Source organism: Copadichromis virginalis, linkage group LG18 (genome assembly GCF_057382275.1).
Source record: "Copadichromis virginalis isolate Kocher_CV1m ecotype Utaka linkage group LG18, C_Virginalis_male_GT1.1, whole genome shotgun sequence".
NCBI classification, from domain to species: domain Eukaryota; kingdom Metazoa; phylum Chordata; class Actinopteri; order Cichliformes; family Cichlidae; genus Copadichromis; species Copadichromis virginalis.
In genome coordinates this window covers 5,950,457-5,973,490 of record NC_140635.1, presented here as the reverse complement: position 1 = coordinate 5,973,490, position 23,034 = coordinate 5,950,457, and the positions used below count along the sequence as shown (strand labels likewise).

The 23,034-nt window shown below is 40.4% G+C and overlaps 2 protein-coding genes and 1 long non-coding RNA gene across 5 annotated transcripts; 2 read left to right on the top strand and 1 right to left on the bottom strand.

Moving 5' to 3' along the window:
* Positions 1–4,858: 4,858 nt before the first annotated feature.
* Positions 4,859–6,840, top strand: LOC146687102 (tripartite motif-containing protein 16-like). 2 transcript variants are annotated; one of them, XM_085438126.1, is made up of 2 exons: positions 4,859–5,683; positions 6,388–6,518. In XM_085438126.1, the coding sequence occupies exons 1-2, from the start codon at positions 4,892–4,894 to the stop codon at positions 6,442–6,444; spliced, it is 849 nt and encodes a 282-aa protein (XP_085294252.1). In that variant the 5' UTR covers positions 4,859–4,891; the 3' UTR covers positions 6,445–6,518. The 2 variants fall into 2 exon arrangements, with proteins under 2 accessions (XP_085294252.1, XP_085294251.1); XM_085438125.1 differs by having other exon boundaries at positions 4,859–6,840.
* Positions 6,841–13,050: 6,210 nt separating this feature from the next.
* On the bottom strand, positions 13,051–14,603 carry LOC146687101 (uncharacterized). Its single transcript, XR_014916293.1, has 2 exons — positions 13,907–14,603; positions 13,051–13,820 (listed from the first exon to the last, which is right to left on the bottom strand). It is a non-coding gene; the product is annotated as an uncharacterized LOC146687101 (long non-coding RNA).
* Positions 14,604–16,713: 2,110 nt separating this feature from the next.
* Positions 16,714–19,262, top strand: LOC146687100 (tripartite motif-containing protein 16-like). Of its 2 annotated transcripts, none has more exons than XM_085438164.1 (2): positions 16,714–17,696; positions 18,374–19,262. In XM_085438164.1, exons 1-2 carry the CDS (start codon positions 16,738–16,740, stop codon positions 19,080–19,082), a joined length of 1,668 nt encoding a protein of 555 aa, XP_085294290.1. In that variant the 5' UTR covers positions 16,714–16,737; the 3' UTR covers positions 19,083–19,262. The 2 variants fall into 2 exon arrangements, with proteins under 2 accessions (XP_085294290.1, XP_085294291.1); XM_085438165.1 differs by having other exon boundaries at positions 16,714–17,732; positions 18,392–19,262.
* Positions 19,263–23,034: the final 3,772 nt, after the last annotated feature.

The following is a 23,034-nucleotide window of genomic DNA, read 5'->3' as shown; positions in this document are numbered from 1 at the left end:
ACAGCTTGTGTTTGATGTCATGTGACAGTTCTGTGTGATATCGGGCTGATATGTTGCTTTGAACGTGAATTTTTGGGGGGTGAAAAAATTATGTTATCATCAATCAATCATGTGGTCAGAAGAATCTGTGCTTACCCTGCAGGAATGTTTTAAATTTACAGATTGGGAAGTTTTTATTCAGTCTTGATGCTTTGGTGGATGTTAGCTCATATGCAGGTTTTGTAAAGACATGATTATACCCCTTAAGCGTGCTAAAGTGTACCCTAACAATAAGCCATGGGTCACCAAATGCATCAAATCCTGTTTAAGGAAAAAGAGACAGGCTTTTAAAGAGGGGGCTGTTCCTGACTTTCAGGCAGTCACCAAAGACTTGAAAATCGAGCTCTTGAAAGCAAAACAGATCTACAAAAACCTTCTTGAAAGAAAATTTGCTGCAAAACGTTTTGGGTCTGCCTGGACTTGTATGAAAACCATATCAGGGTTTCAAAATCCCCAGAGCAGCAGTCAGATCATTGTAGACGGTTTTAAGTCAGACAGAGATTTGAATATGCTTGATGCTCGTTTTAGTTCTTCTGAACTGAAACAGAAACTGAAAGATACTCAACACTTCATCACTGAACTCAGCGATGTCCAAAAGGCCTTTCATACAGTTAATGTGAACAAGAGCCAGGGCCCTGATAACATTAGTGCCGCCTAATTGAATCTTGTGCTAAAGAGCTCAGTCCTAAATTTCAGGTTATTTTCAATAAATCCTTTCAAATACAAAATGTGCCCTCGCTTTGGAAGGAAGCTGTCGTCGTTCATGTCCCTAAATCTAGTCGTCCAAACGTCCTGAATGACTTCAGGCCTGTTGCCTCACCTGAGTTGTCATGAAAGTCTTTGAAAAAATCCTCAGAAATGTGATTATGGAAGAGATTGAATATCAGCTGGATCCAATGCAGTTTGCGTGCAGGCCCAACAGAGGAGTGCAGGACGCGCTTTGGACTAAATCTGATTCTTAAACATGTAGAGAGTAAAGGGACTTTTGCAAGACTTCTTTTCATTGATTTTTCTTCTGCTTTTAATACAATACAGCCCCATATTTTAATGAAAAGACTTTTAGAAGAGTTTGAAATCAGGAAAAACCTGGTTTGCTGGATTTTAGATCTTTTAACTGACAGGTCACAAAGAGTGAGAATAAATGGGGTTCTGTCTGACCCAGTGTTCTCCTCCACAGCTTCTCCTCCAGGGTCTCTTATCGCCCTTATTATTCATTCTCTTTACAAACACGTGTCAGAGCAGATATGAAAACAGGGCCATCATTAAATTTACAGATGACTTTGTTATTGTCAGCTTACTGAAAGAGGGTGAAACTCACCACGGTCCAATCATTGATGACTTTGTTCAGTGGTGGGAGGAGTCTTATCTCCAATTGAACATATCTAAAACAAAAGATAGGGTTATTGATTTTAGGAAACAACTAAATGGGCACAGAGTCACTTTAATTAAAGGTCAGAAAATAGAGCAAGTGCAATCATATAAATATCTTGGGACCATAATCAATGAAAAACTGAACTTTTATTGCAAATCGGTCTGTAAAAAGGGTCACCAGTGCCTTTACTGCCTCAGGAAACTTGCTCATTTCCACATTGAGCGAAAGATTTGAACTTTGTTTTCTTGTTCTTTTATTGAGTCTGTTTTATCTTTTTGTTTGGTGCCATGGTTCAGTCAGACCTCTGTCACAGAGAAAAATTGACTGAATTAGTGAGTGAGATGGTCCAGTCGTCTGATAGATGAGTCACAGGCCTGTTTAGACTCCCTGTACTCTAAACAGGTACCACAGATGGCTTAATCAATCCTTAAAAATGGTTCCCATCCTCTACGGGGTGGATTTAGCTTCTTTCTTCAGGACGGAGGTTTCTAGTTCCAAGATGCAGGACAAAGCATTATAAAAACAGCTTTGTCCCTGCTGCTGTCACTGAACTCAATAAGAATTGTTTTTGATTTGATTCACTTTGTTTAATTACTAAATATGTGTTTTGTCAGGTTTCATTAGGTGTGTGTGTTTGTGAAGGGAGGCCAAATGCTATCATTGTTCTGTAAAGCAAATTTACCTGTGGGTATAAATAAAGTAACCTTAACTTAAAGCTTATAGGAGGTTGTGAGGTCACTGCCTCCACCTGATTATGTAATTAACCAGCAGACTGGTACGTTTATATATAATATACTATAAGTTATATCATTATAATTATGTGTACATCATATTTCTTATGTACATTTTAGATCTGGGAGCAGAAATGCTGATGAACTGGTTTTTATTCAGGAACAGGCAGAGCGTCCTCTCTTCCTGGCTCCATGTCTATAATTATGTCACACACTGATTCGCTCACACAAAACCACCAAAACACGGCACAAATCCCACCAATGGTTCAATTCCTTATAAATCATTGAATCAGGTACTGAAGCAGTGACGTGCTGAATGAAGCTTCAGACGTCATTGATCACGTGACTCTGTTCAGTCAAACCAAGCCTCAGCACAGCGTTTCTGAAGCAGTGTGTTGATTTTTTGACACACGTGCCGGAGCTTCAGCTTCAAACGGGCCGTCACCATCAGAGTTGCTGGAACCATGTCCCACTACTGGCTACTCTGTTTTATTCTGTGTTAAGTTTTTGAATGTGAATTTTCTGTGTTAAGAATAACAAAGAAAATGTAATGAAGTGATTTTAAACTTTAAACTTTGTGTTAAATCTTGTAAGTCAGAGAGAGAGAGAGAGATGAGGTGTGGGTGGACATCAGATGATCAAATGTCAACAACCTGATTGGCCCAAGTGTGAAGATGTGACGTCCAGTGAGGGAAGGGGGGAGAAAGGGTGAGCAGGTATAAAAGTGAGGTGAAGAAGAGATTCGGGGTTCTTCCCTTTTGTCCTCTGTGAGATGAGCAGTTCAGAAGTTTGGATCTAAGAGGTTCACAGTTAAAATTCCAGCAGAGACGCTAAAAGGAGAACCACAGTCCAACCTGTGAATGTTTTTAACCCTTTGTGAAACAACAAAGGCATAAATATGATCATATCAATATTATCTACTGGGTCAGACTCATAGGATCAGGGATTAGAACTCCTTTTATCAGAGAGATGAAATCTACTTCCTGTACAGGGTTTTTTTGTGGGCCTACCGATCGACAGAAACTAGAGTCAATAAAAAAACTGGACATTGGCTCAATGTGTGTGGCACAGGGAAACAAGGACTGAGCGCTGTGTAGTCCCACATAAAGTCAGACACCTGGTCACCCTAGGTGGACCATGGCATGGTCTATATGGAGGACACAGACACTGCTGAAAACATGACTCTGTCTGGTTTAGATGATCAAATGTCTTTACTTTAGGAGGCTGTGGCTCAGAGTACATTCACATAATGCCTTTGAATAAATGTAAAAAGCTTGTTTTTCTCCTGCTTTGATTTCTTTGTCCAGGTAGAAATTCTGCTTTTTGCCTCTAAAATCGGAAACAGTTTGAAACAAAGTTTGGCGCTCTAATCCTCTCTGTGTTTGTCCTTTGGTCAGATGGTGATATTGAATGAAATATTCCAGTATTCAGTAGCTCAGCAGCTTTGTAACATGTGGTTTTGCACACTGTTCAAACCTCAGATGTTTGTGTAAACAAGTGTGGAGGACACAAACTGACGGGGGGAGGAACGACATTTACTGTTGATCTGTCTGACATTTAGTCTCCATGAGTTCTCATAAGACTGAAGAACTCTGTGATCTCTAACATGCAGCTGTATGTTTTGAAATCATGTGTCTCATTCTCTGGACTTTACTAGACAACGAGTGAAGAACAGATAACGAATATCATCTTTAAAGTGATGAATAATAACTCTGCCTCTGTGTCTTCATAAAAAGATCGTACTTCTGAAAGGTCAGAGGGCAGCATCCACTCTGGGTTTACACAGTTTTGCAGGTTTAGCTCTTCTGAAGTTCAGCACCTGCTTTTTCAACCAATCAGAAGCCAGTATTGTAGAGAGTTCATATTTCTTTTCATGCAATTGAATAATTTTGAATGTTTAGGTGAATATTTATATTTAGAGTATTTTCTCGATCAGTGTCTTCAGTCCTGACCCTGAGTGCGTACGTTTAAAAATAAAGTGATATAACTTCTTTTACATTACTGTGAACTTCTTGTACAGTTTGACAGCTGATTGTTGTCGTGTTTGTCGTCATATGAAGATCGTTTCCTAAAGAGGACTGAACAGTCATTTAGCCTCTGGCTCCATCCATGAATCTGATGTTTGCTGTATAATCTGTGCTGTTAAAAGTGTAATGGAACATATAATTTGCACATATAATTTCATATGTAATTATGATGATCTTTACCCATTAAGATTTCAAATGAAACGATAAACAAAGGCCAAGAAAACTGAGTTAAACTCCTGAGTCTACTATATATTTGCACCATGAAGAAATGAATTGTTTGCACCAGTAATAAATAATCAAATATATCAAATTATCATCAATTATTTAAATAAAAAGAACCATCGCTCCAAACAAAACAACAATTAAACAGAGAGTCCTATAAAACTTCAATTTCAAACATCCACGTAAAGTTAAACTATTAAACTTTAACTGGGTCAGACTTGTTACTGCATGTTGTAACCAAACATACCACACCCAGCATCATGTGATTGGCTCTTGGTCGCTCTGTAAGAATATTTCTTTAGTGCCTCCCTTCACAGATGTGTCTGTATCAGGATGGGTCTAAACAACATGGTGTAAATGCAGTTGCTGGTGAGCCTCATTTCCTGTAGGAGGTGAACAAGAGCAGAGATCTGTTTCCCTTCAGAGCACAGAGGTTGTTTCTGTTCAGAGGAAGTGAAACTGTCTGACAGTCACTGAGAGACGGTGAAACGGCACAGCACATGAATCAAATGGATCAAACAAAATTCTGCTGTTCAGTCTGTTTGGATCTACTGAAGGATCCGGTGACTATTCCCTGTGGACACAGCTACTGCATGAACTGTATTAAAAGCTTCTGGGATGAAGAGGAAAAGAAGAAAATCTACAGCTGCCCTCAGTGCCGGAGGACTTTCACAGCGAGGCCTGTCCTGGAGAAAAACACCATGTTAGCAGATTTAGTGGAGGAGCTGAAGAAGACTGGACTCCAAGCTGCTCCTGCTGATCACTGCTATGCTGGACCTGAAGATGTGGCCTGTGATTTCTGCACTGGAAGAAAAATGAAAGCATTCAAGTCCTGTTTATTCTGTCTGGCATCTTACTGTGAGAAACACCTTCAGCCTCATTATGATGTGGCTCCATTAAAGAAACACAAGCTGGTGGAGCCCTCCAAGAAGCTCCAGGAGAACATCTGCTCTCGTCATGATGAGGTGATGAAGATGTTCTGCCGTACTGATCAGCAGAGTATCTGTTATCTCTGCTCTGTGGATGAACATAAAGGCCACGACACAGTCTCAGCTGCAGCAGAAAGGACTGAGAGGCAGAGAGAGCTGGAGGTGAGTCGACAAAACATCCGGCAGAGAATCCAGGACAGAGAGAAAGATGTGAAGCTGCTTCAACAGGAGGTGGAGGCCATCAATCAGTCTGCTGATCAAACAGTGGAGCACAGTGAGAAGATCTTCACTGAGCTGATCCATCTCATCCAGAAAAGAAGCTCTGATGTGAAGCAGCAGATCAGATCCCAGCAGGAAACTGAAGTGAGTCGAGTCAAAGAGCTTCAGGAGAAGCTGGAGCAGGAGATCACTGAGCTGAAGAGGAAAGATGCTGAGCTGAAGCAGCTCTCACACACAGAGGATCACATCCAGTTTCTACACAACTACCCCTCACTGTCAGCACTCAGTGAGTCTACAGACTCATCCAGCATCAATATCCGTCCTCTGAGCTACTTTGAGGATGTGACAGCAGCTGTGTCAGAGGTCAGAGATAAACTACAGGACATTCTGAGAGAGGAATGGACAAACATCTCACTGACAGTCACTGAAGTGGATGTTTTACTGTCAGATCCACCAGAGCCAAAGACCAGAGCTGGATTCTTAAAATATTCATGTGAAATCACACTGGATCCAAACACAGCATACAAAAAGCTGTTATTATCAGAGGGGAACAGAAAAGCAACATTTATGAAACAACAACAGTCTTATTCTGATCATCCAGACAGATTCACTTATTGGTCTCAGGTCCTGAGTAGAGAGAGTCTGACTGGACGTTGTTACTGGGAGGTGGAGTGGAGAGGGAGAGTTTATGTAGCAGTCGCATACAAGAATATCAGCAGAGCAGGGAGTGGGTATGAATGCTTATTCGGACGTAATGACAAATCTTGGTCATTAGATTGTAACAACAACAGTTTTACATTTTGGTACAACAACATCCAAACTCCTGTCTCAGGTCCTCGTTCCTCCAGAGTAGGAGTGTACCTGGATCACAGAGCAGGTATTTTGTCCTTCTACAGCGTCTCTGAAACCATGACTCTCCTCCACAGAGTCCAGACCACATTCACTCAGCCGCTCTATGCTGGACTGTTGCCTTATTATTATGGAGACACTGCTGAGTTGATTAAGCTCAAATAGACTGAAGTCTTTCATATTGTGGGTTTAAATCTGTGTTTTAGTTTCATTTTATTTTCTCTCCATCATTTCTGCACAGAGATCAGCTGTCAGTCAAACATTATGGGTGGTACCTCCACATCTTCTAGTTGTTCTCTTGATGTTTCTGAGTTTTTAAAGGAGATCTTTCCTGTGACTGTTTATGGAGGCTATCACTGCTCATCATCATTTTGATTTACTAAAATATTTCTCCACATGAAAATGTAAACTTCTCTATCCTCTAAATGTTTCTGGAATATTTGTCTTGAAAAATGTCGACATTTCTCTTCATGAGTACGGCAGACCATGTGTGTGTGTTTGTGTTTGTTTTTGTCAAAATCATCAAAGAAATGAGGAAAAACTGTGATTTTAATGAATGAATTCATATATTGTGTTGATGTTTTATTGTGTGAATAAACTGGAAGGTTTGACTATAAATCAAACTTTGAACAAAGTCTTTTCTTCTGTCTTCATTCCAGGATCTCACTCAAATCTGATGCAGAAAATATGAAACTAATCTGAGAGAATAACTGAAGCAGTTTTCCTCCTGAAGCATCACAAAGTTCAGAGTTCATGTTTAGAGCAGAAGATTCAGCAGTCGCTCTGTGACCTTTCAACTTTCTTCACTAAAACAGCTTCATTACAGAGAAACAAGTCACATTTTCTTCATGTTCTTAAGTCCTTTCAAATGTTTTTAATGGTCCTTGAATGCAGCATCAGTGTCGCAGGTTTAAAAGGTCACTTTCTGTTGTGTTGAAAGATTTCCTTCAGATATGGTCTTTAATCAGTAAAGCCAGTGATACAGCAGTGTCATTAGCTGTGTTATTGGCACCAGGCTGTGTTTATGTATGTATTTAATTCTGTCTGAGGATGTCTTCAGCATGAAATGATCATTTGCTCAGCTGCTGTGTCTCATCTCTTATCAGACATTTGTTGGAATGTCATTGGTCATAGCAGATGGCCCCGCCCCTCCCTAAGCCTGGTTCTGCCGGAGGTTTCTTCGTATTAAAAGGGAGTTTTTCCTTCCCACTGTTCCCTCAGTGCTTGCTCATAGAAGGTCATATGATTGTTGGGTTTTTCGCTGTATGTATTATTGTAGGGTTTACCTTACAAACCACCTCATAAAGCACCTTGAGGCGACTTTTGTTGTGATTTGACGCTATATAAATAAAGTTTAATTGAATGGACACAGTCAAACTGCACGATGCAAATAAAATGACTAAAATCATCTTTCTTGTGGTTTATTGACTTCAGACCAGCAGACAAAGCCGACAGATTCTAAAGTTGGGGAGAAATCTAGATTGTGTACTAAAAAGTTTTTCTTGTTATCAATAGACATTTGGAATGACAGTGTTATGACGTGGACCGAAAACGCAGACAAAGGAGAAAATCAAAGAAAAAAAAATGTAAAAAAGGTGAACCGTTTCTTTTGGGCTGAAGTCAAAAATGGAAAACAATTAGGGCAAAACGTCCTGGGACAAACTAAACTACAAACTAAACTGGGAGCAGCTAAATTACTATGACGACTGAAACATGAAACTGAACCGGAACATGAAGAAAAAAAACATGAGCATGAACCTGAGAAGTAGAAATAAAACGCTGTGACCAGACGTGACTTGACATGGAGAAAACACACAACCTGAAAAAGAACAGGGGAAGGCAGAGGACATGAATACACAGAAGTGTAATGAGGGAAGTGGAAACACAGCTGACACAAATGTACCTGAACGCCACAGGGAAAGTACAACTAAACACACTGATTATGGAACAGAATCCACAATAAAACAGGAAACATTGAGACATGAACTGGGACACGCAAGCTTGACACGAGACAGAGGGAGCGAGACACAAAGGGAACCTACAGACGAGGAGATAACACATGGAAAAAAACAGAAAGAGACTCAAACAAGGAGACGAAGGAGAAACATAAACTAGGTTAAATCTCAACTAAACCCTAACTAATACTAAACACCAGAACCTAACATATTTACAATGTAACATAAAGCAAACTCAACTCAGTTGTTGTTTGTTCTAAAGTAAAGTTCACAGTCTTAAGTGTTGATATTCAACACAAAGAAAAGCTCACGTGTTTGAATTTACTTACAATTAGTTTTTATAAATTCTGACCGTAAACAATTTTTAAAGGTTTGATATTCTTGGACACTCGATATCAGGTGAAGCGATTTAATAAAAATTTTAAAATTTGTAATTTTATATGTCCCAATGAGTCATTTGCACTAAACAGTGACAGTATAACAGATTTGTCATTTAGATCCCAAATTTCTGAGAGAAATAGCTGAATTTAAAATATGGCAGACCTCAAATCAGACTTAATTGATAGAGACATATGCAAATGTGGTGGCACAAAGGTGGAAAACAGGTAAAGGCAACTAGATGGTGTTGACAGCGCCACCTGGGGAGGAAGTTACACCCCAGGAGAGGTTACAATAGCCAGTGCAAACGTAACAGTTACAAAAGGCACACAGGCTCGTTATTAATCCTTTCATGGATGATGGGGGCGATCGTGGCTCAAGAGTTGGGAGTTCGCCTTGTAATCGGAAGGTTGCCGGTTCGAGCAAACCTTCCGATTCCGTTCGGTCGTTGTGTCCTTGGGCAAGACACTTCACCCGTTGCCTACTGGTGGTGGTCAGAGGGCCCGGTGGCGCCAGTGTCCGGCAGCCTCGCCTCTGTCAGTGCGCCCCAGGGTGGCTGTGGCTACAATGTAGCTGCCATCACCAGTGTGTGAATGTGTGTGTGAATGGGTGAATGACTGAATGTAGTGTAAAGTGCTTTGGGGTCCTTAGGAACTAGTAAAGCGCTATACAAATACAGGCCATTTACCATGGATGAATTATGACAACCTCACTCAGGATTGTTTTCTTGAGTATTTTTATTCATCTTTAGTCATGAAAAAAAGATTTTTGAACTTGAGTTTTTTAAACGTAGTTTTCAAAGAGTTTTTTACATGTCCACTTAGGTGGACAACATATGTTTCAACTTGTGAATTTGACACTGTGTGTTGTGGTTATGTGCAAGTATATCATCAACACTGATACAAATACAAGAAAACAGCCTTTGAATAGCTGTCCACTGTAGTGACCACTATGTGTGAAAGGTCAGAGGTGAGGAAGGTCAGTTTCATAAAACAAAGTTTAGACAAAATAACTGCAAATGTAGAGCTGCAGAAAAGAAACTCCTTAGATAGCAGGGCTGTCAACACAGAACCGTGAATGAAAACACTTTATTAGCAAACATTAATTAAATGAACAGGCTTCACTGCAGTGATGGTGGAGACCGGCCACTTGAGGAGGCAACCTACAGCAAGTGAGAGCAGCTAAACAGATTCAGCACAAAGATGTAAACACAAAGCGTGGATCGTTCACCCGATGGCACGTACACAGACACATTGTCGGGGCTGAATGCTGACATCTCACATTTTCTGAAGCTGCAGGTTTTGTCACTCTCTGACCAAAATTCACTGAACGAGCAGCAAAGAAGATCAAAACTGCTTCACATTTGATGAACATCATCATAAAATCCCTCCTACCTTTGCTGTTTTGGTTCCACCAGGGTAAAATCACACCTCCTGCACAGCTCTCTCTCTCTCAGTGTACTTCAAGAACAGTTTCCCATCTCAAATCTGTTCTCTGCATTATTCACTTGCTTATTATGCACCAGTCTACCGTTGTGTACAGCGCTGTCAGGTGCTGTTTTTATGAAATAACCTCTGACAAAAAAGCCTCATTTCGGTTGTTCAATACTGAAGAAATCTAAACTTTTTAAAATGATGCCAAATTGCAAAACGCTTAGCTGTGTCTCTAGTAAAACCTCTGTCCCTTTGCTCTGCTTCACTTCAGCAGCATCACGTAATCTTCATATGCTGAGTCAAAATTGGATCGAAATGGTGATTGAATCGAATCGGGACCTTGTGAATTGGAATCAAAATGATTGTAGAAATCAAAATCGATACCCAGCCCAAGATATAACCCCACATACAGCTGAGCCACAAAGTGAACCAACTCATCTAATTACAACAACAGAGGACCAAATGCACCTAACCAGCCTGCACCAACCTGACATTTCTTCCCCCTAAGTTAAATGAATAGATGGAAGTTAAATGACTGCAGACATAAAAGCGACTAGTTCCCACACAACAGTTCCCCGACACTGTGTTAATTTGTTTAGTTTTTATCAACAGTTGTAACAGACTAAGCTACCTGAGACATTGCATTGAATTATTGTTTATATCTTAATTATTTCACCTGACTGATTTCACCTCAGATATCTTGTTTTTTCCTTTTGGTAGATCAAAGCAGCTCGTGCTGTTTCTTCTTTCTTTTTGATGCCAAAAAGAAGAAGATTGCTTCAAAGAAGTGGAGTTCATGGTCTCAGTGGATTGTTGTTTGGAGATGTGTAATATTAGTGCATGCTACAGTTTGTTATTCAAAATTGTTCACTTGTTATCTGTTTTGCTGACAAAGCATTCAAACTGAGCAGAATACAGAAAGAGCAGAGATTACAAAACAAATCAGGAAATGACTTCAAACTTACTGAGAGCAAGGCCTCTGTTACAAATCTGTCTCATACAAAAACATGCTGTACAGGTACAATATGGTAAGTGTTCACGGGAATTCAACAGCTGGCTCTACCTGAACCACTTAAATATTTTATAAAGTCACTGAGTCAAGAGTTTCTAACGTTTGTTTTCTTACGGTAATTGCAGTTAAAGTGTGGCTGGTAAAGATGAAAACACATACAGAATGTAAACTGTCTGAGTTTGTGAGATTTGTTAATAACAACTGACACAAAAACAAAGATAAACAACACAAACAGGTTCTTAATATTCATTAATAATTAGAAAACATCTAAACATCCTGGTCGTGGATTTTTACAGTCTTAGTTGTGCTCACTGTCATCTTCATAATCATCATGATCAACATTCAAGGTTCAAGGTTCAAGGTTCTTTATTTGTCACATGCATAGTTATACAAGTATAACACACAGTGAAATGTAGCCTGACACGCTCCTTGACATGTGCAAAAATGGGGGGGGGGGGGGGGGGGGGTAGAGGAAGAACATTATATATATATATAGTATATACATTGGGTGAATGTGCAGTAGTAGCAGCAAGCAGGTGAATTCTGTACATTAATATGAATAGACATCTGACTAGACATATGACAGGGGGAGGTCCTGAGATGGGCGGGGCTGTCTCTGGTGACGTCACCATGAATGGCAGGAACAGCATTTGCCACATGTTGCTGAAACATCACAGTACACTGGTGTAGTTTCATTTCCAGCTGTTTAACATTTGACACGTCAACACTGAGGCGAACAAGAAGAAACAGTGTTGGGTCTAAAATAACTGGCACGAAGTAACCAGTAACCAGTAGTTAGAAAGTGGATGGCATGTGTTTATAGTGACTGCGTTATGATAACTACAGTTAGGTAACTATAGTTACCAAAAGCAGAAGCACACAGACCAACAGGGATCAGATGATGAATGTTACAGGAACTCGCTCATCTGTGGTGATCACTGAGTGCTGCTGCGTTCTTTTATTGGAGTTGGCTGGTTGGACAGTCGAATAGTGAAAATGACTTAAAGAGGTCTAGAATATTACTACTATTAAACATTAGAGCTCAAGTTTGGATCGTTTAGATCTAAATTGATCAAACTAGCTCTTAATTTCAGCAATCCAGTGAACAGACAGGAGATTAGAGGACAGTTTGGTGTTATATATCAAAATTACAGCCAATGAGATGTTGCATGGTGGAGCATCTTCTGATATCATATATCATATCATGTCAATTCAGGTGTCAAAGTAATTTGACAAACTTGAAATTGCCAAAATTTTCAAAAAGTGATCATTATAGTGAAGAAAATCTCTTTTTCATCCGTTTAACCAAACATTTTAAACCTCAGCTGTCTCAGTCCTTCTATAGCGTTCTGCAACTACGACTAACCTGAGGAGGCTTGGATTTGGTTGTAGGCGTCCCTGAACATCCTCCTCAGCAGCACACATGTGGGTACCATATAATATCACACTTCTCTCTGAGCTTTGCTTCCTCTAGACTAAAGATGGCATCCTGTGTCACACAGTCGTATCATCATCCACCTGGAGAAGAAACATTTACAGTAATCCTGGTTTTGTTTTCTGATCCTCTAAAAAGATTGAGGTCAGCAAAGCCCAGAGAACGCAAAATACACAAGGTCAAACATTCAAACTCAAACAGCTTTCATCAATGAAGAGCACAAGGTTGGTCCAATTATACTAGATATCATCATACATCACATTACTGTGTATGAATAATAACCAAGAAACAAACTCAGAGATGCTGAGGATGTGGTCCAATCATCAGACTATAAACAAACATCTACCAGACTTCTTTGTTGGAACAGGTAATGCCTAAAATAGGGCTGATTCTCCCATCAGGGATCTGTACAGTGTATTCACCTGTGGTATAAGCAGCAGTCACTGAAATAAGAATAAGAATAACTTTATTTATCCCGAGGGAAATTCTTTTGTCATGTACATGCTCAAAGCAGCAGGAGAGACAGAGGAACAGATGAATAAGATATACAATGTATACAATAAGAATAGTAGTGTACAGTAATATACAGTAGGATAGTGCAAGACATAGTATCAAATAACTCTAACGAAGTAATATATATAACTATATCCTGGAGAATAAATAACTTAACTATCAGTGCAGGCGATTCTATAAAGTGACATATTATTGTGCAATTGAATAAAGGGAGTAGCAGCATATGATGGAGGGATGAAACAAATATTCAATAAGGTACTGTTGGGTAATATTGCACGGTCTGGAAGGGAACAGAATAACATTGGTAATAGTCTCAGGAGACTTCTCCAGTCTGACACCCAGGACAGAACCAGCCTTTTTAATCACTTTGTTCAGTCTGTTGGCATCAGCTGTCTTCACCCCACTGCCCCAGCACACAGCTGCAAAGAACACAGTGCTCTCTACCACAGAGTGATAGAACATGGTCAGCATTTTCCTGCAAGCATTAAAGGACCTGAGCCGCCTCGGTAGGAAAAGCCGAATCTGCCCTTTTTTAAAGACAGCATTGGTGTTCTTGGTCCAGTCCAGTTTACAGTCCAAGTGTACCCCCAGGTACCGGTAGTCCTCCACGATTATGCCGGCTTGTACACATACACGAGAGACACGAGAGTTCTTCTTTACTGATGTTTACTGTGCTTCTCTTAACGTACACAGGTACACCGTAGAACTGGTGAATACAAATGTACAAGAAAATTATATTTCAGCATTAAAACATATTACAATATAAAATTCACAAAATATAAACAAACATACCACTTTGGCCTGCAAGTAGACAAGCCGGTGTAATTGGAACTTAGGGCTTATTTCTTCTTTAACATTCACACGGCTAGACCGTCACCATGAGCAGCTTCTCTGACCTTACTTCCCAAAACAGGAAGTGACCTCTGCCCTTACCTTATACTTACAAAATTAACCGGTTATTTTCCATGTACCAAATTAACTGTACACCAATCCGGTAGGCAAAAAGAAAAGGAAAATGTTAACATGCTCAACACAAAAATAAAACATACAAAATAAAATGCGTTAATTACATTATCATTACAAGAGCTCCGCCTTGTGGTCAAATAATAACATTTCACCAACTGTTACAACGATCTCTACATCAGCCCCCTCTGATGGTGACTGCGGTAGGAGGAGGAGCATGCTTCCTAAAGTCCATGATCAGTTCTTTTGTCTTTGTGATGTTAAGTTGTAGGTGGTTTAGCTCACACCACTCGACAAAGCTGTCCACCACACTCCTGCACTCCTCCTCCTGTCCATCCCTGATACAACCCACAATGGCAGAGTCAGAATTTCTGCAGATGACATGACTGAGACTTGTACCTGAAGTCAGATGTGTAGAGGGGGAAGAGGAAGAGAAATATTATTGTTTCACATAATAAGATCTACTTCATAAAAACCAGGGTGGGAGGATTTTAGATGACCTCTGAAAACTGACTCACCTCTGCGAGTGTGAGGCTGTTCCTCCAACCTCGAAAAAAATCTGACTCTCCAGTCACAGACAAAAACAAATATCCAGCAGGGCGATGGTAAACGCTGACTGGGTGGATGCTGGAGGTTGCTGGTCACACACATTAGCAGAGTGCTTCTAGTTCCCACTGACCCATGTGGACAGTGACTGTGGAGAGCTGCCCTGGCAAACTGAAAAAGGGAAATAAAATTTAAAAAGCCAAACAGGATTTCCGTAAAGACCATCTTGGAATCAGTAATCAAAGATGGATCACAAATAAATATGAACAGGTTCCTTAACTGTAGTGATTTGATTCCCATCCTTCATGTACACAGCACATTTGTCAGGGCCTTCAGGTAAATACAGGAATAATCTCAGGTAACATGGCTTATTGTAGGAATTCTGTGAGAAAGGTTGCTCTAATATTAATACCACAAAATCAAAGGACAAAGCAACAGCTCAGATTTCTTGAACAATTTAAAAAAAAACGTCAGCCTATCGATCCATTTTCTTCTTTATATTTAATTCAGGGTCACAGTGGGAGGGTTGGTGGGTGGGTGGGGACTAGGGCCTGTCCCAGTAATTATAGGTAGAGTACACCTGGACAGGTCACCAGTCTGTCGCAGCACTAACAGAGACAGACATTAGAGTAACAAGTCTGTTTAAAATGACTGCAAGCTTGCTACAGCTGCATATATGACCATGTGTTTCTGTGCATACAGTCCACTGCAGGAAGCTGCTGTCAATTTGTTTGAGTCAACTTTAAACAGACCTCACAAAAGGCCGATGGAGCTCGTCCAGTAGTCTGAATTAAGAATGATACCTTTGGCCAGGGATGAATCCAGCACATCTCCTCACCACCTTCATTTTAACGGTCCTGGAGTGTGTACTCTTAAGTATTTTTCCCAAACTTAAATAAAAAATACTGGTATTTAATAAAATACTCGGTTAAGTAGGTGAGGCAAAGTTACAGTTACTGGATCAGTTTAAGACCAAAATACATTCAAATGAATTACTGACATGGACACTTTGTAAAAAACAAAAATTACTAAACAGTTCATGAAAAAATTTTACTAAAACCTTTGAATTAAACTTCAAAGTTTTCATTTCAAGCACATCTTGATGTTTTCTTTTAAATTCCACTGTGACTGTGTACACAGGAAAAACTACAAAATAATGTTTGTTTGTTTGTTTTTGTAAACACTGTGGACCGATCTGCGTTTGTTGTTGCTAAATTTTAATATTTGTTACTATTTAATAATAATAATGGATTGGATTTATATAGCGCTTTTCAAGGCACCCAAAGCACTTTACAATACCACTATTCATTCACTCTCACATTCATACACTGGTGGAGGCAGCTACAGTTGTAGCCACAGCTGCCCTGGGGCAGACTGACAGAAGCGAGGCTGCCATATCGCGCCATCGGCCCCTCTGGCCAACACCGGTAGGCAAGTAGGGTAAAGTGTCTTGCCCAGGGACACAACGACCAGGACAGAGAACCCAGGGATCGAACCAGCGACCTTCCGGTTACAGATGCGATTCCCAACCCCCCTGAGCCACGGTCGCCGATCATAATCTCATTTGAACATAGGTTTGATTTAGTGGAGTCAGTTGTTCCCATGCATCATTCTGTAAGTGTGAGAATGAACTAAGATTAGAAAATGTCAAAATATAAAGTTTGATTTATTTTTATTCATCACAGCATCCTAAACTTTGCTGAACTTTTTGAAATATAAAATGAACTCGCTGAGTGTTGACTGTCATAACTCAAAAAAGTTAAACTGGGCTGACCCAGTTGAAACTAATTTTAACAGTTTAAACCAGTTAAACTAGTTTGCCTGGGTCAGACTTGTTACTGCATGTTGTAACCAAACATACCACACCCTGCATCATGTGATTGCCTCTTGGTCGCTCTGTAAGAATATTTCTTTAGTGCCTCCCTTCACAGATGTGTCTGTATCAGGATGGGTCTAAACAACATGGTGTAAATGCAGTTGCTGATGAGCCTCATTTCCTGTAGGAGGTGAACAAGAGCAGAGATCTGTTTCCCTTCAGAGCACAGAGGTTGTTTCTGTTCAGAGGAAGTGAAACTGTCTGACAGTCACTGAGAGACGGTGAAACGGCACAGCACATGAATCAAATGGATCAAACAAAATTCTGCTGTTCAGTCTGTTTGGATCTACTGAAGGATCCGGTGGCTATTCCCTGTGGACACAGCTACTGCATGAACTGTATTAAAAGCTTCTGGGATGAAGAGGAAAAGAAGAAAATCTACAGCTGCCCTCAGTGCCGGAGGACTTTCACAGCGAGGCCTGTCCTGGTGAAAAACACCATGTTAGCAGATTTAGTGGAGGAGCTGAAGAAGACTGGACTCCAAGCTGCTCCTGCTGATCACTGCTATGCTGGACCTGAAGATGTGGCCTGTGATGTCTGCACTGGAAGAAAAATGAAAGCCTTCAAGTCCTGTTTAGTCTGTCTGGCATCTTACTGTGAGAAACACCTTCAGACTCATTATGATTCACCTACATTCAAGAAACACAAGCTGGTGGAGCCCTCCAAGAAGCTCCAGGAGAAGATCTGCTCTCGTCATGATGAGGTGATGAAGATGTTCTGCCGTACTGATCAGCAGAGTATCTGTTATCTCTGCTCTGTGGATGAACATAAAGGCCACGACACAGTCTCAGCTGCAGCAGAAAGGACTGAGAGGCAGAGAGAGCTGGAGGTGAGTCGACAAAACATCCAGCAGAGAATCCAGGACAGAGAGAAAGATGTGAAGCTGCTTCAACAGGAGGTGGAGGCCATCAATCAGTCTGCTGATCAAACAGTGGAGCACAGTGAGAAGATCTTCACTGAGCTGATCCATCTCATCCAGAAAAGAAGCTCTGATGTGAAGCAGCAGATCAGATCCCAGCAGGAAACTGAAGTGAGTCGAGTCAAAGAGCTTCAGGAGAAGCTGGAGCAGGAGATCACTGAGCTGAAGAGGAAAGATGCTGAGCTGAAGCAGCTCTCACACACAGAGGATCACATCCAGTTTCTACACAACTACCCCTCACTGTCAGCACTCAGTGAGTCTACAGACTCATCCAGCATCAATATCTGTCACGGTCTGCAGAGACAGGCCGTGCGGTGGTGTGTGTGATGGACCCAGGTGCATACACAAGTGAGTAGACGGGAGTGGACTTAACAGAAAGCGAGCCTTTATTATGGCTGAAGACAAAGTGCACAAACAAAGCAGGGATGGCGTGACTGGACTATAACTAAACTGGGAAAACTAATACTGCGACAAACTAAGAAAACTCAGACTATGATGATCACTGCAAGGACTGACCGTGAAAACATGGAGGTGAGAACACAGACGACGCGACACAGACTACATGAAACACAGAGACTAAATACACAAGAGGGATGATCAGGGGGAGTGGCCACACATGGGAACACAGCTGACACAGATAAACATGACAAGACATGGCAGGAGTAAACAACACTGACGGGAGACTGTCAAAGTAAAACAGGAAGTACACAGAGGTGCAAACAGGAGGAGAGAGAGAGCACGGGCATAGTGGGCTGGGGAAACATGGAATGAAACACGAGGGGAGATGAGGGCTCACAGATACATAGAGGGGCACACAGGGGATAAGAGTCACAAGGGGAAGTCAAATAAGGAACAACATAACAGGACAACTCAGGAAACATGACCTAAATAAGGAACGAAATACAAAAACACAAGGAACTGAGAATACTGGGCCCGCATGGCCCAGGACCATGACAAATATCTGTCCTCTGAGCTACTTTGAGGATGTGACAGCAGCTGTGTCAGAGGTCAGAGATAAACTACAGGACATTCTGAGAGAACAATGGACAAACATCTCACTGACAGTCACTGAACTGGATGTTTTACTGTCAGATCCACCAGCAGAGCCAAAGACCAGAGCTGGATTCTTAAAATATTCATGTGAAATCACACTGGATCCAAACACAGCAAACACATGGCTGTTATTATCAGAGGGGAACAGAAAAGCAACATTTATGAATCAACAACAATCTTATTCTGATCATCCAGACAGATTCACTGACAGGTGTCAGGTCCTGAGTAGAGAGAGTCTGACTGGACGTTGTTACTGGGAGGTGGAGTGGAGAGGGGCAGGAGTTTATGTAGCAGTCGCATACAAGAATATCAGCAGAAAAGGATGGGGTAATGAATGTTTGTTTGGACATAATGACAAATCTTGGTCATTATATTGTAACAACAACAGTTATACATTTCGGTACAACAACATCCAAACTCCTGTCTCAGGTCCTCGTTCCTCCAGAGTAGGAGTGTACCTGGATCACAGAGCAGGTATTTTGTCCTTCTACAGCGTCTCTGAAACCATGACTCTCCTCCACAGAGTCCAGACCACATTCACTCAGCCGCTCTATGCTGGACTTTGGGTTCACTATTATGGAGACACAGCTGAGTTGATTAAGCTCAAATAGACTGAAGTCTTTCATATTGTGGGTTTAAATCTGTATTTTAGTTTCATTTTATTTTCTCTCCATCATTTCTGCACAGAGATCAGCTGTCAGTCAAACATTATGGGTGGTACCTCCACATCTTCTAGTTGTTCTCTTGATGTTTCTGAGTTTTTAAAGGAGATCTTTCCTGTGACTGTTTATGGAGGCTATCACTGCTCATCATCATTTTTGATTTACTAAAATATTTCTCCACATGAAAATGTAAACTTCTCTATCCTCTAAATGTTTCTGGAATATTTGTCTTGAAAAATGTCGACATTTCTCTTTATGAGTATGGCAGACCATGTGTGTGTGTTTGTGTTTGTTTTTGTCAAAATCATCAAACAAATGAGGAAAAACTGTGATTTTAATGAATGAATTCATATATTGTGTTGATGTTTTATTGTGTGAATAAACTGGAAGGTTTGACTATAAATCAAACTTTGAACAAAGTCTTTTCTTCTGTCTTCATTCCAGGATCTCACTCAAATCTGATGCAGAAAATATGAAACTAATCTGAGAGAATAACTGAAGCAGTTTTCCTCCTGAAGCATCACAAAGTTCAGAGTTCATGTTTAGAGCAGAAGATTCAGCAGTCGCTCTGTGACCTTTCAACTTTCTTCACTAAAGCAGCTTCATTACAGAGAAACAAGTCACATTTTCTTGATGTTCTTAAGTTCTTTAAAATGTTTTTAATGGTCCTTGAATGCAGCATCAGTGTCGCAGGTTTAAAAGGTCACTTTCTGTTGTCTTCAAAGATTTCCTTCAGATATGGTCTTTAATCAGTAAAGCCAGTGATACAGCAGTGTCATTAGCTGTGTTATTGGCACCAGGCTGTGTTTATGTATGTATTTAATTCTGTCTGAGGATGTCTTCAGCATGAAATGATCATTTGCTCAGCTGCTGTGTCTCATCTCTTATCAGACATTGGTTGGAACAGAGTTTTGTTGCTGACCATCTGACAAGAGGGTGAAGAAAAGCTTCAGGCTTCATTTGGACACTACGTTGGACAGAAGTCTCCACAAAAATGACTCAGAAACACAAATATTATCAATGAAAGTCCAAATGTCAAAAAGGGGTCATACATGATGCTGAGAAATGTCCTTGAACATTTGAACATGAGTCAGAGGGTTGTCAGGTTTCTACACTGCATCGTGGCATCAAGCCTGAGATGTCTGTGGAAACAAGTATGGAGGACACAAATGCACAGACGCAGTCGAGCTGTTTACTGCTGATGAGGAAGGAAAATAGTCTGTTGGATATTAAAGCAGCATTTATTAGAGTAAGAACAGATACTTGTGTCCTTCATTTGATCCCCGTCAATTTACAGAAGACTTAAGGACCCTTTGACTTCTAACATACAGCTGCATGTTTACAATTTTATTATTTATTGATCTCTAGCAAAGCGAGACTTTACTGATTAAAGACATATAATCAGACATATTACTGTTACTTTCTGAAAAAGACTCTCATAAAGCAGATTTATCACAAGCAAACATCAAGACACATCCTTCATGGCTTAAAGTTGCAGTGGGACTCTTTCGCCATCTGGTGGTTGTAACAGTTATGACAACTGTTCCTGCATATATGTCCCTCCTCAGTGTGAAGAAGACTGGACTCCAAGCTGCTCCTGCTGATCACTGCGTGTTCCTCCTGTGTCTAAAATCTATTTCCATTATGAATCAGGAAACTGTTTGCACCAATCATAAAGCCAATAAAATACGTCACACACTAAGAAATAACAAAAAGGAATTGTGCATTTCAAGGAGATTTATCCCTCGTTTTTTGAAATCATAAGAATACAAACTAATGCAAGACTGTCATGTTTTCATAAGTTTGTAGAGACACTGTTCTGTTGTATTCTAGGACATCAGTCACTTTTTAAATGCATGCTACTCCTCATCATCATCATCATCATCATCATCAGCACCCATGACCTCCTTTTAGTCTTTGTTTTGTTATTTTTCAGAGTTCAGGAGACGTTCTTATGGGATTTCCACAGTGTACAAGTACTGTTTAGAGCCTTTACCTAAAAGAAAAGAGTAAAGTACAAAGTAGATTTACTCACTGCAGGAAAATAATGCCTCAATCTGATATATTGTCTTATATGACAAACTGAAAGTGATGCATCAAAGTGTAAGCAGCATTTTCCTGTTACAGCTGTTCTAGATGGAACTGATCTGATCTCCTTTATGTGCAGGTAGATATCCAGTGGGTTTGCTAAGGGTCACAGATGAGGGGCTGTGTGAGATGTTTAATGGGAAAGGAAATAAAACCATTGTTCCAGACCTGCAGCTAAGATACTAGAGTATCTTCAAATATGAAGCTGAGTATTACTTCCATACTTTCCTCCACCTTGTTACCTGCTGCTCCCTGTTAATGATCAGCCTCAGTTCTGATAGTAAACTGTTGGCTCTCGTTCTGTCAGGTTGTTGCTCAGTGACGTCTTGTTTTCATTTTCCTCCTTCTTCAAATATGTCTTCCTTTAACTCTTTGCTTTTGTTTCTGTTTCAAACACCAAATGATACACGTGCTGCACCTCTGATGGTTTGTCAGAGAGCAGTACAATTTACATGTTGTCAGGACCTGGGGCTTTGAGTGATCCTAGCAAGGGACCTCCACACACTGTCTGGGGATAGTCTCACCACCCGATCGTTGGGGGGGGGGGGGTCCTTTGTGCGGGGGTGAAGGTCTGTGCCTCAAAGCGAGCGAAGAATTTGTTTAGCTCATCCGGTAAAGACATGAAACCAATATTAAATTCAGTTCTTTTGAATTCGTTTGGCGGCAGAAAAAGACTGTACTCAGAGTGGTCAAAGCTCAAAAAATGATCTTTATTTTACATTTCCGGAGACGGAGACCTGAACACACGAACACACACGCTCAGGTCTGAAAGCAGTAGCAGCCAGCATGGTTATATTTCTGCAGCACGTCATACACACACTCAGTTAGTTCCTCTTTCTTTTTGTGTCAGATTTCCGGTGCAGCTCTGCACTAAACTTCCTCTTTCTAAAGTCTGTTGCCAGGGCAACCTGTCACCCTCTGACCTAGTTTTTGTCTCGTCTGAGCTTAGTTTCTAAAAGCCTCTCTTGTTAAAATACATAAAACAATATAATAAGAAAATAAGCACTACGAATACATTAATTACATGACACCAACAACAGTCTGCAGAGTGGGCTTGTAGTCGGTGATGGTCTGTATTCCTTGTCACAGCCTCCGAGTGTCTCAGCTGTCACTGAAGCTTTTTGAAATCCTCCTGGAGTACTGCCTTGGTCCCTGATGGTAGATGCCACCGAAGCAGTCAACAGTTCCTGAGTAACGCTTCCATGACTGAAAAGTTTGAGGAGCTCAAAACTGTAGGAGCATTGTAAAAAGAAAAAAAAAAAACAAGAAAAAGGGCAAAACAAAGACGTGAACACTGTTTTGTTTGAGGAAGCAGACGTTGCCTGTGTCTGTGCCGCCATCTTGAAAAAAAATGTTTAACACAGTCGCACAAACAGCTAAAATGATCAAAATTTAAAACAACATATTAAACATAAATATGTGCCAGTTGCCAGAACTTATATGCAGTTTTTCTGAGGTTTAATTATGCTCAGTTTCTCAATACTGGCATGTTGAAAATAAATTTAATAATTAAAAATAAATATGTTTAAATTAACCAGTATAATGAATCAGAAAATAGAGTAACAGTGATTGACCTCACCAAGAATCTGACCGTGGTGTGTGTGTGTGTGTGCGTGTGCGTGTGTAAGTGTGTAATGAAGGTCGTCTTCATTACTTAACCATATAAACACACATGGGTGGTTTTAATATTGATATTTAACAAAAGTTTGTTATATTTTATTGAATGTTTGTTTATAATCCTCAGATTTACCCGTTCTTATATTTTGCTTGTTCTTATGTTATTATATTGTATTTTTCTTGCAGACAAGAATTT

Excerpts from the sequence above, each read along its gene's own strand:
- LOC146687102 (XM_085438125.1), top strand. The coding sequence starts at position 4,892 with ATGAATCAAATGGATCAAACAAAATTCTGCTGTTCAGTCTGTTTGGAT.
- LOC146687100 (XM_085438165.1), top strand. The coding sequence starts at position 16,738 with ATGAATCAAATGGATCAAACAAAATTCTGCTGTTCAGTCTGTTTGGAT. Across the intron at positions 17,733-18,391 it reads CTGCAGAGACAGGCCGTGCG|CTACTTTGAGGATGTGACAG; the intron begins GTGGTGTGTGTG and ends CTGTCCTCTGAG.